The sequence below is a fragment of the Myxocyprinus asiaticus genome, chromosome 2 (genome assembly GCF_019703515.2).
Source record: "Myxocyprinus asiaticus isolate MX2 ecotype Aquarium Trade chromosome 2, UBuf_Myxa_2, whole genome shotgun sequence".
Taxonomy (NCBI): domain Eukaryota; kingdom Metazoa; phylum Chordata; class Actinopteri; order Cypriniformes; family Catostomidae; genus Myxocyprinus; species Myxocyprinus asiaticus.
This window is the reverse complement of record NC_059345.1, coordinates 60,274,780-60,290,725: the sequence shown is the minus strand read 5'-3', so window position 1 is coordinate 60,290,725 and position 15,946 is coordinate 60,274,780. Positions and strand designations below refer to the sequence as shown.

Below are 15,946 nucleotides of genomic sequence, written 5' to 3'. Positions count from 1 at the left end.
CACTGGCAGAAGATTTTACTGAGGGAATGGTGAAAAAAGACTCTCTCTGTTTTATATATCTAGCTAAAAGCTTCCCTGGTTTGTCCCCCGACTCAAAGTATGACTGTCTTGCCCTGAATAACCAAAACTCCACTTTCAGCGACAAAATAGCATTATATCTATATTTCAATCGGGTCAATTCTCTGAGGCCATTAGATGACATATGACATTTCAGCTCTGCCTCTGCCCTTTTAATATTCCCTTCCAGTTCCACAAGTTCTTGTGCTTTGGATTTTTTGAGGAACGAGGCATACTATATGATCCGACCCCTAAGAACCGCCTTAAGCGCCAAATTTTTCAGCTTCCTGCGGGGAAAAAAGTGTTTCCACGCACGCCTGCATGAGCCCCCACGACAACTTTGCCATCGGATTGCTCAATTTTGCCTCACAAATTTGAAAGGCTAAATTATATAAAAGAAAATACTTTGTAAAACAAACCTCTGCCAATAGGCATCATAAACACACGTAACGTATAGATTCGTTCACAGAACTGACTAAAAGATGTGTTCTTCCACAAAACAAAATTCAAGCCGCTATAAACCGTTCAGTGTCCTCGAACAGTCAAACAGATGAACGGTGAACTGGCTGCTTATGAATGCAGCAGATGACATAATCATTCCAATGTCCCGCTGAAAAACTCAGCAAATCAAACCCCAGCCAACAGGAGGAATAAGAACAAAGAACGTGCAGATTAATCCACAAAACTGTCCCAAAGCAGTGTTACTCCACCATGCAAACTCCAGCCGTTAGGCGGAACCATCATAAACAGCAGCAAAACAGGAATCATGGTTCCTCGGGTGATCAAGAGTCAAGTTCACTCGAGGACACATGAAAAGAATACACCATGACTTACTCAGATCGCCAACTGTAAAAAAAGGCATCCTTTGTGTGGGCATGTAAACATTTTGCGGTCATTTTGGTGTCTAATCTCAATCTGGCCGGGAACTTCAGTGTAGAAGCGATCTTCCGTCAATGCAAAAGGTTCTTTAAGGAAAAGTGTTATTCCACCAAACAGACTCCAACTGCCAGGCGGATTCAACGCAAAAAGAAACAAAAATGACGCCCAACTTCCTCCAACAGTAGAGTCAATGAACAGCGAGTCGATCCACTTACATGACAAAAACCCCAATGGTTTACTCACTCATAGATACTTTTCGACCGTCCTTCGTCTCTATTCTCAGTCTGGCCGGAAACATCAGTGCAAAAACTATATTTCTTTGATGCAAGAGTTTCTTACACTCCTTGAATCGCTCGTGTTTCTCTCGTCGAATTCACAAAGTCCAGGAACAAGAAAATATTGCGATTCTTCCAAGAAAGCTTTCCTTTGTTCCTCGCCTGGCGCAACAAGATCTTTATCGGATGATCTCATAAATTTGACCAAAATTGATCGGGGCCTGTTTCCCTCAGTAGATCTACCAGCCGGAACTCTGTGAGCTCGCTTGATTTCCAGCTTGTGGCCTGTTATGTCGAGCAGACTCGGGAAGAGTTCATCCAAGAATTTCACCATATCTCTGCCCTCCTCATGCTCAGGAATTTCAACAATTCGGACGTTATTCCTGCGATTTCTATTCTCAAGATCTTCAATTTTTCCAAGAACACATTCCAAATCAACTTTGGTCACGGGTGGATTAGCGGATAATTCCCTCTCAAGATAATCGATTCGTTTCTCAACATCCGTCACTCTTGTTTCCATCGCCGTACTCAATCGACGTATAACAGCAAGATCCTCCAAGTCAGCAAGAATCTTCGTCAGCATCACCGACATGCAAGACAGTTGACGCTGGATCTTCTCTCCCGTCGCACCAACCAAATCGAGTCCCCGGTCTGTAGGCCTGACGGGGCTTTCATCCTGAGCACGTAAGTGTCTTTTAATGTCTCCATAGCACGAGGATTTTGACGACTTTGCCATATTTTACCTCAAAGAGCAAATGTGTAACTGACTGTATCGAATTTCACCAGGTTATCACATAAAAATAATAAAAAATTTAGCAAAGTGCGCAGAGCTCGTTGCTCACACATCTGCTCCCTGCATGGCGTCACATGACCCTCAAAACTCCCATGCATTTAAGAAACTCCCATGCATTAAATAACACCTCAAAGCAAGTAACAAATTAAATTAACTTATTCAAGATAACTACTTCAGAAAAGGGTGCACAATTTCATGTTCATTTCAAACACATTTGGCATTTTATAACATCTAAAGTATTATAAAAAATAAAAAAATGTATCTCCATTGTAATGGGATGAGTCAATGTGATCCCACTTTAAACATTTTTCAGAAGATTTTCATTCCCCCCACTTAAAAAAACCCAATGTGTTTGCAACAGGGGGGCTAATGATAAAAATCATTAAAAATGAGATCAAACAGGTGTTTAGGGAAATGCTGTGGTAGATTTTGTTGCCATTTAGTGTTTTGGAAGAAAAGAAAATCAAAGGAGCCTTTTTCCCCCCGGGGCCTTTAGCCCCATGGGACCCTACGCAGTATATGGAATAACTGTAAAATTTTATACAGGCATAAGGGTATCTTTTTAAGAAGCTGGTGTGGATTCTCTTGGTAGGTCAGCTATTGAACCCCCAGGGCTCTCTTATGATGTACAATTAGATTCTTTTACATTTTAAATTTCCTGTATCCACAAGATAATTTTATTTTGTAATTTGTGGTACTCCTTCTGGTGTTGTTTATTTTTTAAGAGGTTTTATGTACACTTAATCAATTCGACTGACACCATATGTGGTAAAATTAGTTTTTCTCAAGTTAAAAATAACAATAAGACTATAGGATTCCATTTCAAAGAGAAGTACCCACTGCACCATATGTAATAGCTTACTGTGCTAGGTTCGTTGGTGATATGCCCTGAGAGATGGTGTGGTTATTATATCATAAATATTTTGTTACGCATAAGGTGAAAGAAATCTCCTTTAAAATAATGCATACATTTTACCGTACAAAACACTTAGTAAGTTGAAATATTATTTTAATGTGAATCCTTTTTTGTGGCTTTAATTTCTGTTATAAAAATTTAGTTTGTGGTTATTAAAATAAGAGTACTGAAAATGAGGCATATATTACTAACCTTATTATTGTCTTGGTTACATTTTATAAACATAGACGTACATTTACTAAACAAATGCCTCTTTTCTCTGTTGTGCTTAAAGAAATCGGAAATTGTATATATTCCATTAGGATCAGTACTAACAAGAAAGTCATAAAACTGTGGAACTGTGTACTTTTAAGATTGTTCTGTAATATAGCCTTTTTTACTTAATATTATTACTCTTATTATTTCTGGTTGTACACCTGGCTATGTTCTTCTGGCTATGTTTTGAGCATAAAAACAATTAGTTGTGCAACCCCTAATATACATGGCAATAAGATACAATCAGTACTTTAACAGTCTTTAAATACTTTAGCAGTATTTTAAGTCATTATGAGTGCATTACACAGAGATTTTAAACAAAATGTACATAGCACAAATACATACAGTATTGGTTTTATGTACAGTATTTGTGGCAGTGGCATATAATCAGTATTTTTCCAACTGATAAAATGTTTTAACCATTTATATTATATTTTACACTATTTTTTCTAAGCACCCCTCAGACTGTGTATACATGGTAATACTGCCATTCAACTTGTCCAGCAGGTGAACTGAAATAGTTTGCACAAAAAAAAAAAAAAAGAATATGCTGGTTACTTCAATGGACAATTGAACTTGTATCTCATTTTCTCCAATTTAACTTTTTCTAAATTGTGACCTTATTCAAATTATTTTTAAATAAATGACTTATCACAAATTAGCAAATTGAAAGTAAGCTCTGTATAAAGGCCTTAATGCATAAGAAAATATTAAATACCCTACATTTAAAAGGAAATGAATAGGAATTCAGGAGAGTTGACCATTTTGCGAGAATGCTTTGTAAATTGACAAAGTGTTTTCACACTTGGTTTGATTGCTTGAACCAAACCAGAGTTCATTTCCTCCCCCCTCCCCCTGCTGGTCTATGTTCACATAGTATTATTTGGGTCCAACGGGAGTACAAGCGACAGCTGTTTACCACTATAACTAGGTAACAACTCAAGCTTCACTGTTCAGTGCTTCACTTTGCATGCCAATGGTGGCAAGCGTGCCTTAGGTTGCTGACCCCTGGGCTAGCCATTTAGACTACTTCTCAACGTCCATGCAGTAAGCAGTCCGTTTCCCAACCCACACCCTGTGCTAATGGTACAGCCCACAGCACAAATTCTAAGACAATCTTCCACAATTAAGAAAAAGTTAAATTGAAGAAAATGAGAGAAAAATGTAAATTATCCATTAATATTCAAATCATCCGGAAAAAATGAATAATGAAAGTTTCAAACCATTTTTCTGTTTTTGTATTTGGATTGATATGGTCTGAATGCTAAACTTCTCCACTACATAACTCAATCACTGGCAAGTGATTTACTAGCCAGGGGGTAATGACAGACATTTTTGTCACCTAACATGGAATTTGGTTGAATATTCCAGTGATTTACTCACATTGTAGAGGGCTGGGTATCTACACCGACATTCGGCAACAACCCAGAAGTGCAGGCCTTTGTTTTTTTACCTGCTGTCAAATGTCACGTGAAAAACAAAACAAGCTGTGGTCGGTCACTTCATGTCGGTCAGATGGCCCTTTCCAATCTTGGGTGGTTCAAATAAGCTGTAGGTGGGGGATATCGCAAATATTAAAGATATGTGAAAAATTTATATTTGTTTCTCTGGCATGCTAAATATATAGAAATTTATATTTTTAATTTTAATCAATTTGAAGCAAATTTCAACAAAAGCCTATTTGCCAGGAATTCCAGTATTTTAATTTCTAAAAGGTAAATTCAAGCACCTCATGCGAACCCTGGAAATTACCCACAGCATGTGCCTGTACTGAGGATGCTTGCTCCCATTACCTAATCCTGAAACAACTAACAACAATCAGAACAGTGTTTACTGAACATAAATCCTTTCCTCACTGAAAGCTACATATGGATATACGGCAATCCATTTTAGAGTGTAAAGTTAAGAAACTGGGCTCTCACTCTCTCTCTGCATGTGCGCTGTATGAATGGATGTGGATGTGTGTGTGTGTGTGAGATACTAGTTGCACAGACTAGTCGACTACAACTAATGTACTCGACACCGTCAGCTTGAAGTCGACTAGTTGCAAACCATGAGCGAATGAGTCTATATGAAATACAATGGGTATGAAGCCCGGTGGCACTGCACTGAAAAGGTGCAGTGGCTCAAATATTGGCTGCGATGTTCTATCAGACTCATATTAAATGTGACGCACACACAGAATACACTTCAAAACTTGTGTTTGCTTACTGTGTTGGCAAAATGACAGACAGCTTTTGGAATTATCTTTTCATGTTTAAAAAAAAATAAAAATAATAATATCTGGTAAATGACAGAGAATTTGGTTAACACATCCCCTGCTTATTACATCTTGTACAACTCGAAAGGTTTAGGCATTGGCAGCTTTTTTGGGGCTTGTTGTAGTTACATTCATTTTCCAGTAGTTTTAAGCTTTCTGTAGCTGTTATGACACCCTCTAATAGCACAAATTCTTCCAGAGCTTCTGCTGTTCAGGCATCAACAGTAACACTGTTTAACTGATAACAACAACTAACCGGAAGTTAAGCCGAAGTTAGTGAGAAACAAGTGTAGGTTATCTTTTGAACTATAGGTGGTGCTGTCTCCAAACTGCTCAGGTTTCCTCAGGACATGATGTCAATGATGCATACTAATTTTCTTTTAAATTCTTTAAATCTCGATTTATTTAATTTTTATTAAAAATCAATATGGCAGAGAGGTAAAATTGGTATCGCTGAAATCTGCTTGACCCAAGGAATCCAAAGACAAGCTAATGATTTTAAGGCATACAGAAAACATATATGGCACACTGGCCGCTGCGCCACATTGCCACAAGCTTTACAGGTGCTAAAGAGACATACCAAGCTGGCAGTCATCAAATTTTTAATTATATATATATATATATATATAATTTTTTTTTTTTTTTTTTTTCCTCCACCATTTTCGGAAGACTTGGACTAAGGAAGCAATAATACATTAAAAGTTTTTAAATTGACTAAACATTTTGACCACAATGTGTCGCTGTCTCCACACTGCTCAGGTATCCTCAGGACATTATATCATTGTTGCATTTAAAAAACAATTGGTATGCATCAATGCTTTCAAAAGATATATAACTTTTTAATAAAATTCAGACTCCCATTAGGGAGGAATACTAATAATACCTTTAAATTGCTGATTCCGCATGCCAGGCCGATACTGCCATGGTCCTGTCAGGCAGAAACCCAACCTGACAAGGTGACAGGACATGACAATACCCCCCCTCAAAGGGAACATCAAACAAAAGAAAAAAAGACAAACAACACAAACACTTAACAAAGAACAAGAAACACCATAGAAAGGGAGGGAGGGGAGGGAAACCAGGGAGGGAATTTAAGGAAAGGGGCGGGATCTGGCGGCCTGGGAGGAGGCCTCAGGGCGAAGGCATGATCTGGCGGCCTGGGAGGAGGCCTCAGGGCGAAGGCATGGTCTGGCGGCCTGGGGGAAGGCCTCATGGCGAAGGCAGGGTCTGGCGGCCTGGGAACGGCCTTCGTGGCCGTGAGCACTGGCAGCTGCAACTGGGGAACGGCCTCCATGGCCGTGAGCTCTGGCAATGACAGGGGAACAGGCAGTGACAGAGGAGCGACCTCTGTGGTCGGGGGCAATTGCAGGGACAGGGGAACAGTCTCAGTGGCTGTGAGCGCTGGCAGTGACTGGGGAACGGCCTTCGTGGCCGGGAGCGCTGGAAGCGACTGGGGAACGGCCTCCGTGGCCGGGAGCGCTAGCAGCGACTGGGGAACGGCCTTCGTGGCCATTCCCCACTTTGTGCTTGAACCTCTAATAATAAAAATCCTGACAAAAATAATAGGATTTCAGCACTTTGTGCTTGAACCCTTAAAAATAATAAAAATTAAACCCTACAATTACAACAGTTTCAACACTTCATGCTTCAACCCCTAATAAAAATAACCAGTACCACCAGCATTTTGTGGCACTTTTTCTTGATTATTGAAGACCAAAATGACAGAATTTAATGCTGGTTTTCTCAAAAACTGCAATACCATTTGCAGCATTTTTTTGTGTGAAAAGTCACAAATTATAGTATACCTGTATAAATGGGTCAATGACAGTAAAAATGCGCTTACCTGTAAATATAATTTAATGCATAATAACTAAATATGCAATTTCCAATAATAAATACACACAAAAATACCATACATTTAAGAGTTGAAACCCATGATGTGGCTAATAAGAGTTCAATGGAAGACCCTTTATTTATATAAACTTTTTCTGTCTGAGACAATGCAAGTAAACTTTAAAATGGTTAAAATATTAGACCTACTATAAAACTGTAAACTAAGAAGACATTAATAATTAGACCTGTTGTGATTATTGCACCGCCTGACAGTGATCATTTGGTCTAACCCTGATTATTTGTGATAAAAGCAATTATTAAGCACTTTAAATTCTAATTTAAAATCACATTTGACTAATTTCAAGCGAATATTTGAAATAAAAGCCATGTATTTTGTTCATTTTCCGGTGCAACAGTGCATTTTGTGAGCATACCAAATTAACTGACCATCATCGACATGCTCTGTGCACTTCACTGAGAGCAGCTTCTGAAGTGTGCATGAAGATTAAATGCTGTGATATACGCGCGCCGTTCTCTGTCCCACGGAAGTTTACACAAGGATTTTGATAGTGAATGCAATAGAATCCCCCTTAAAGTGTCTAGGATCTACAATACAGGACAACTGGCATCCCGTATAAGACGTCAGACAATGGGCATCCTGTATGAGAACCACTTTGGCATAATAAGCATAACAAAACATGGCACACACAAATATTGGTTAAAATAATTTAAATAAGTCTAAAATATTATTTATTGGTATTTTCTGTCATTGAATGAATTATAACTACTTTAATATTAAACACTTTTCACGCTCCACCTACAATCTTAGAATTTGGGAAAAAGAAGGATTCTTAGAACTCTTGGAACGCAAAGTCAGATGATGCCTTAAAATGCTGCCTATATAGGTTTTGGAACAGAGCCTAAAATCTAAGTATCCTTACATGTTCAACTTTTGCATTTCCTTTGTAACTCTTTCCTTCCTTCATACTTTCCCAAATCTCAATCTTCTGTCTTCTCTTGTCCTCCTCAAGCTAAAAAGAATAGATGAACCGGCATGAGTGAGTACTGCAAACAAGATCTCAACCAAATGGATGTCCTGGTATAAAGTGCTAACAAGAGAGGCTTACCCTCATTTGTTTCTCTTTGAATTCTGCAGCTCTAGCATCGAGCTCTTCCTGCATTCTCTGACGTGACGCCTCCAGGGCTTCCTGACGTCTCGCCACAGACACAGGGTCTGCAGATATGAAATTTACTTCTCATGTCTACTATCTGAAATACTTTCATGGCATTTAAATTTTCAAATGCCAGGCATTGCTTGTTCTTACCTTGGTTTGCTGCAAAGACAGAGGGACTCTGATTCTCCCTGGATCTGCTCTTGCTGAGATGTTGAATGAGCAGATAAACCATCACACACAGGAACAGCAGATACCAACCATAGTCAGACAGAAAAACAGAAACTGTTTGGGAAAAATGATATCACAATCAAGACACAGCACATTTTTTAAATGTTATCTTGTATTCAGAGAGATACTGACAGTAAAAATATAATCATAAAAGGCATAAAAAGATTCTTATATTATATAAAGGTTAACAGATCATTAAATAACAGTGTAAATTACAGTATGTACAATGTACATATATATGTAGAGTGGCCGAAAAAAAGTATTTGAACCTTGTATGGTACATTTATGAATATTAACATTAATAACTAAAAAACTGGTTTAAAATATTTTACAAAAAGGTTTTGTTTTATTGATCTTTTAAGCATCATATAATGTTTAATGCTTACAATTAAATAAATTCTGAATATATACATCTGAATATATATCTGAAAACAGCAATTATCAGGGCTCAAGCGGCATAGGGCCTTTAAGTACATGTGTTACAACAGGTATTCCCAAACCTTTTTGTCAGCTGAACCCCTTTGACCTAAATGATTTATTGGAAGTACCCCCTAATATTTTAAGTAATGTTAACCTTTCAAAATATAATTAATGTTACACCTCTGCACTTTATTTTTTGTATTATTGTTATATTTGAATGAACCTTTATTACATCTATTGTTCTTTTCTTATAATATTTATATATTTCATTTAATTCACCACAAGAAGATGCACTACATTCCAAGTAGAAGGCTAAAATACACACACACACACACACACACACACACTGGTGCAGCTATCATTGAGAACTCTCCATAGACAATGATTTTTATACTGTACGAACTATAGATTCTATCCCCTAACACTACCCCTAAACCTAACCCTCACAAAAAACGTTCTGCATTTTTACATTTTCAATAAAACCTCGTTTAGTATGTTTAAGGGATTTGAATTATGGGGACACTAGAAATGTCCTCATAAACCACATTTATAGCATAATACTCTTGTAATTACCGGTTTGTAACCTAAAAAAAAAGTCCTAGTAAACCACTTATACCTGCCCACACACACAACAAAATCTTGTCAAATGGTCTGTTTTTATCCGTCTTTGTCTAATGGTCTAATTTACTTCTTTATTGATTTGTTTTAATTTTCTGAAAATTTTATAAATCTATGCCATTCTATTTTTGTAAAAAAAAAAAAAAAAAAAAAGATTCTGTGCATACCCCAAGATGAAATCTTGCAGGCAAAAGCTTACTTGACTTACAATGAATGAAATGTAGTAGTGCAATTTAAGAAATTGTTAACAAATTTAATGTAATGATTTATATTCACTTTCTGCGTAAACATAGTCAATTTAATACATTATTGTTTAGTTTTAGGCCCATTTTAGTTACAGTAAAGCTGTATTTTGTAAAGTAAAAACCTTTACTTGACTTGAATGTAATATAATAGTATACATGCTAAGCCACATAGGGACTTTAAACCTTTAATTTGAGTTTTTCACGGACATGTTGTAATTGTAATACCAGTTTGTTCACTTAACCTAGAATGTGTAATTTATTTAATTTTTATTCTCAACTGGTAAAATTGTTTAACCAAAAAAATTATAAATAAGGTTTATTTGATAAATGCACCTAGAGTCAATAGTTCTTTAAACTATACATTTATAAAAAACTCTTGTCTTAAACTCAGCTTTTACTGGTCTTGGTCTTGACTCAAACTCGACCTACTCTGGTATCGGACTGGACTTGGGCTCAGATGAGCAGGTCTCGACTACCACACTGCTTGGTTATCACCAAAACTGTCTTGATTTTGTTCTAGATTCTTAGACCTTTGTGGTTCGGTTGGACTGAATGTATCCTAGCAACGATGTGTCGTAGTGCTGTCTAGGCCGCCTGTCCGAAACTAGTTACCTTCGTACGTAAATGCTGTCTGTTAAGTCATTGACTGATAGGTCAGAAACGCAACAAGAGCCCTGTCCCAAACGGCACCCTAAGCCCTTGTTGTCCTCCTTTGAGTCCAGACTGGTGACGTAAGCGAGTTCAGACCGATGGGGCACTAGTCAGGGCTAGTCTCTGCACTGCCATCTGTTGTTTGAAGAAAAGTTCAACTGCGGTGCGCATCAAGTATAAATGCCTTGGGCCGTCAAGAGCAGCGCACGCATAATTTATGGTAAAAAAAAAAATAACAACATTGATTTATTTCTCACTGTGGTGAGTAGGACCTCCGTCCTACTCACCACAGTGAGAAATAAAGGGAAATAAATCCCTTTTGTTATTCTCGCCCCCCTCTTCCCTTTCGCCCTGTTCCCCCTCCCAGGCACGCACAGGTCGGATCCGGAGACCGATGTGACCCATCGATGCTCCCTTCCTAGAAATGGGGGGGGTAGGTCACAGGCCAGAGAAATCCCCAACCTAAGTTCGGCTATGGGGGTTTGTGGTGAGCAGGGCGGAGCCGATCGGCATCTGGGCAGAGCAAGGAGTGGCGGGAGTATTTGGCAGGAGAAGAGACAGCGGCAGATGGGAGAGATGTACGAAGCTTGCCCGTGTGTTTGAGTGTTTTTATGATTTGACGCAGCTGGCTGAAAAGCAGTGCATGTTTTTGTTTCTATACGCGCTGAAAAGTGTCATTATATGTATATGTGTTTGTCAAGCCAGTCCTAGCTTCCTCTTTACCTTAAGTGTTACACTCACCCACACATATCATATCACTTTTGAAGATATGGATTAAACCACTGGAGTTTTATGGATTACTTTTATGTGACCTTTATGTGGTTTGTGGAGTTTCAAAAGTCTGGTCATCATTCACTTGAATTGTTAGTTTCAACAGAGCTGAGACTTCTAAAAATATTTGTTCATGTTCTGCAGAAGAAAGTCATACACATCTGGGATGGCATGATGGTGAGTAAATGAAGAGAGAATTTTCATTTTTGGGTAAACTAACCTTTAATGCAGCATTATGGATTGAACTAAGATTGAAATCACGATATGGCCTTGTGTGATTACTAATGCTGCATTTAAAACATTGTCTGCATTCAGTCAGCACTGTACGAGCTACCAGTGCCCTCTAGTGGCTGTGTGTGTGTAAGAAAACACTGAGCAGCGCATCAATATGAGATGATCCAATGTTTATCATAACCATTCAAATCACGAAGCTTGTCAAAATTATTCCATTCCAAATGTTGGCTATAGATTTCAAAACTACTGCACTCTGTTTGGGTGGTTTTGTGCTGATCAACAATAGCTATGTGTTTGTCAAGAATTATTGGTAACACTTCATAATATGGTTCTCTTTGTTAACATTAATCATGAACCAACAATGAACAATATCTTTTTTTTATTTTTTATGTTAATGTTAGTTAATAAATATGCAATTGTTCATTGTTAGTGATTTTAAAAATGTATTATATATGTTGAAATTAACATTAACCAAGATTACTAAATGCTGTAGTAGTAATTTTTGTTAGTTCATGTTAACCACTGTTGTTCACTGATGTAAACTTATTGTAAAGTATTACCGAATTAATTTAATAAAACATGTAATAAACATAGACATTTTGTCTGCATTATGTACAATTGATCTTTTATAGTCTGTTAGATTTCATATTCCATATTCACAAAAAAATCTTAAGGCTAAATGTAGCTCCTAACATAGAAATTTAGGAGAAACTCTTAAAAATTAAGGGTGTCACCCCTAATTTTAGGAATGTTTAATCTAAGAGTAATTCATGAAGCATTTTAACACTAAAAATAGCTCCTAAAACCACTATAGCTTAGAAGTCATAGGACTTCTAAATCCCTAAGAGTGACTCACAAACAATCTAAAGCATGGCTGCTGTCCTCAATCCACATTAAAAACAATGTATTAGAATATAATTATAAAATTAATTTAAATTGAGTCTATATATTTTAATAATATAATATTGTGGACTGTTCTGGGTGCCATGCGAGGGTCGGACGTGTGAACAGCGAGCTCTGCGCACTTTGCTAGTTTTTAATTCTTTTTGTGTCATAAACCAGTGAGATTCGATAAACCTTGTTCCATAACTGAAGTCGGTATGTCAAAGAATTCAAAATCCTCAGGCTCTGGAGATATTAAAAGACACTTACGTGCTCAAGCTGATGCTCCTGACAAGGCCGCAGACCAGGGACTCGGTTTGGACGGTGCGGCAGGAGAGATTCAGCATCAAATGTCAAGAATGTCAGCAATGCTGGCGAAGGTTGTAGCGGACTTGGAGGATTTTGCTGTAATACGTCGAACGAAAACGGCCATGGAGGCGAAATTCTCTGAGGTGGTTACAAGAGTGTCAGACGTCGAGAAACTGATCGATTATCTGGAGTCATCCGAGAGGGAATTAGCTGCTAACCCGTTAGCAACCAAGGCAGATTTGCAGTGCGTCTGGGAAAAGTTGGAAGACCTTGAGAATCCTAATCAGCGAAATTCCCGAGTCTGCTTGACATAACAGGCCATAAGCTGGAAATTTAGCGAGCTCACAGGGTCCCGGCTCGGAGATCCACGGAGGGAGACAGGCCAATTCTGGCCAAATTTCTGAGATCATCTGATAAAGATCTCATGTTATGCGAGGAGTAAAGGAAGGCTTTCTTGGAAGAACCACAACATTTTCTTGTTCCCAGACTTTGCGAATTCGACAAGAGAGAAATGTGATTGATTCAAGGAATGCAAGAAACTCTTACATGGAAGTTCGCTTTGGCACTAATGTTTCCGGACAAACTGAGAATAGATACTAAGGATGGCTGCAAAGTATTTATATGTCCCCAGCGAGCATTGACCTTCATAAAGTCATTGAAATAAGTAAGCCATGGTGTGATTCTCACATTGCTGCCAAGTGAGCCTGATTCACTGAACATTCACCTGACTGTCCGAGGAAGCTGGGTGCCTTTTTTGTTTCTTTTTGTGCTGGTTCCGCCTAGCGGCTGGAGTTTGTTTTGTGGAATAACACTCCTTCAAGAAACTTTTGCATCAATGGAGGGTCGCTTTTACAATGAAGTTCCTGGCCGGATTGAGAATAGATGCTAAGGATGGCCGCAAAATATTTACTTGTCCCCAACAAGCATTGTCCTTTATAAAGTCAAGGGAATGAGTAAGTTATTGTGTGGCGCTCGCTTTGCAGCCAAGTGGACCTGACTCACTGAACATTCACTTGACCGTCCAAGGAAAATGGGCACCTTCTTTGTTTCTTTTTGTGCTTGTTTCGCCTAGTGGCTGGAGTTTGTTTTGTGGAATAACACTCCTTCGGGACAGTTGTGGATTAATCTGCACGTTCTTTGTGCTTAAGCCTCCTATTGGATGGAGTTTGTTTTGTGGAATATTTTTTTGCAGGATATAGGAATGATTAGGTCATCTGCTGCACTTATGAAACAGCCGGCTCACTGAACACTCGTTTGACTGTCTGAGGAAGCTTTTTATTTATTTATTTTTGTGTGTGTGTGCTGCTTCCGCTAGAGGCTGGAGCTTGTTTTGGGGAGGAACAGACCTTCGGGACAGTGTGTGGATGAATCTACACGTTCTTTGTATTTATTCTGCCTATTGGCTGGAGTTTGTTTTATAGATTTTCTTCTGTTATGTAATTCTGTCTCACAAAATTTGTATAGAAGCACCAGATTTTAGCAATCCGACGGCAAAGTTGTCAAGGGGGCTCTCGTAGGCGAACATGGACTGATGGATGCCCATTGGCGCTGTCGTGCGCGGGGTTAATGTGCACGTTTTTCTTTTTTCTGTTTGTTTGGTTCGGGGGGAAGTTCGGGGTTTGATTGTTGCACTAATGTTGGAATGTGGTCTTTATAATCTTGTTTTTGACACACAACCTATTTTTTCTAATAAGTCAAAATGTGAAATGTTAATATGAGTGGAGTGAGAAAAATAAATCATATAGTTGGCTCTTTAATGTAACCCCTTTGCAAAATCCTGAATTCCAACAAATGTTAAAGGCTGAAATAAATGTGTATATGGAGACCAACTGGTCCTCAGTGTCCTCTGTAGGCGTGGCTTGGGACGCACTTAAGGCAGTTCTTAGGGGTCGGATCATACAGTATGCCTCATTCATCAAAAAGTCCAAAGCACGAGAACTCATGGAGTTGGAAGGGAATATTAAAAGTGCCAAGGCAGAGCTGAAGCGCCGAATGTCGTCTGATGGCCTCAGAGAACTGACCCGACTGAAATACAGATATAATACTATTTCGTCGCAAAAGGTGGAGTTTTGGCTATTCAAGGCAAGACATTGAGTTGGGGGACAAAGCAGGGAAGGTTTTGGCTAGGTATATAAAGCAGAGAGTGTCTTTTTCTACCATTCCCTCAGTGAAATCTGCTGGAGGTGAAATTCTTACCTCAACCATTGATATTAATAATGCTTAAAGAATTCTATCTTGATCTTTATAGTTCCACGTCTTCATCTACTGATGAAGATATTAGAAACTTTGTGGAACCATTAGAACACCCTAAACTGATGACTGAGCAAAAAAATTCTCTTGATTCTGAGATAACCTTGGAGGAGCTTGGTGAGGTAATTAAGGCCTTGCCTACAGGCAAGATTCCGGGGCCAGATGGTTTTGCCACTGATTTTTTTAGATCTTATGCTACAGAACTGGCTCCACTTTTGCTAGCAGTTTATACGGAATCATTAAAGAATGGAAAGCTGCCGCCAACCATGACACAAGCCCGGATCAGACTGATACTTAAAAAGGACAACGATCCAAGCGAGTGTAAGAGTTAAATTTGAGTAAAGTTATGACATCTCTTATACAGCTTGCTCAAAAGTTTGCATACCCTTGGAGAATTGGTAATATATGTACCATTTTTAAAGAAAACATGAGTGAGCAGGCAAAACACATTTCTTTTATTTCTTATGGGATTCATATTCAACTGTAGGTTATAACAGAATGGCACAATCATAAAACAACACATGGCAACAAAGAAAAAAATGAAATTACCCGTACAAAAGTCTGCATACCCTTAGTTCATAATACTGTGTATTGCCCCCTTTAGCATCAATGACAGCGTGCAGTCTTTTGTAATAGTTGTCAATGAGGCCCAAAATTCTTGCAGGTGGTATAGATGCCCATTCGTCTTGGCAAATGCCTCCAGGTCATGCAAAGTCTTTGGTCGTCTTGCATGAACCGCACGTTTGAGATCTCCCCAGAGTGGCTCGATGATATTAAGGTCAGGAGACTGTGATGGCCACTCCAGAACCTTCACCTTTTTCTGCTGTAACCACTGGAGGGTCAACTTGGCCTTGTGCTTAGGGTCAGTGTCATGCTGGAAAGTCCAAGATAGTCC

General features: G+C 38.6%; 2 protein-coding genes across 2 annotated transcripts in view; one reads left to right on the top strand and one right to left on the bottom strand.

Moving 5' to 3' along the window:
- Window positions 1-15,946, top strand: part of LOC127452865 (aryl hydrocarbon receptor nuclear translocator 2-like) — a 1,027,890-nt gene that overhangs the window by 554,842 nt on the left and 457,102 nt on the right. The gene's annotated exons all lie outside the window — the stretch shown is intronic.
- The window catches only part of LOC127453305 (selenoprotein S-like), a 53,294-nt gene that overhangs the window by 26,839 nt on the left and 10,509 nt on the right, over window positions 1-15,946 (bottom strand). Inside the window, exons 2-4 of the mRNA XM_051719618.1 lie at window positions 8,594-8,725; window positions 8,396-8,502; window positions 8,210-8,299 (exon numbers count right to left, since the gene is read on the bottom strand). Of these exons, the coding sequence (XP_051575578.1) occupies window positions 8,210-8,299; window positions 8,396-8,502; window positions 8,594-8,725 (329 nt within the window). The remainder of the gene's footprint in view (window positions 1-8,209; window positions 8,300-8,395; window positions 8,503-8,593; window positions 8,726-15,946) is intronic.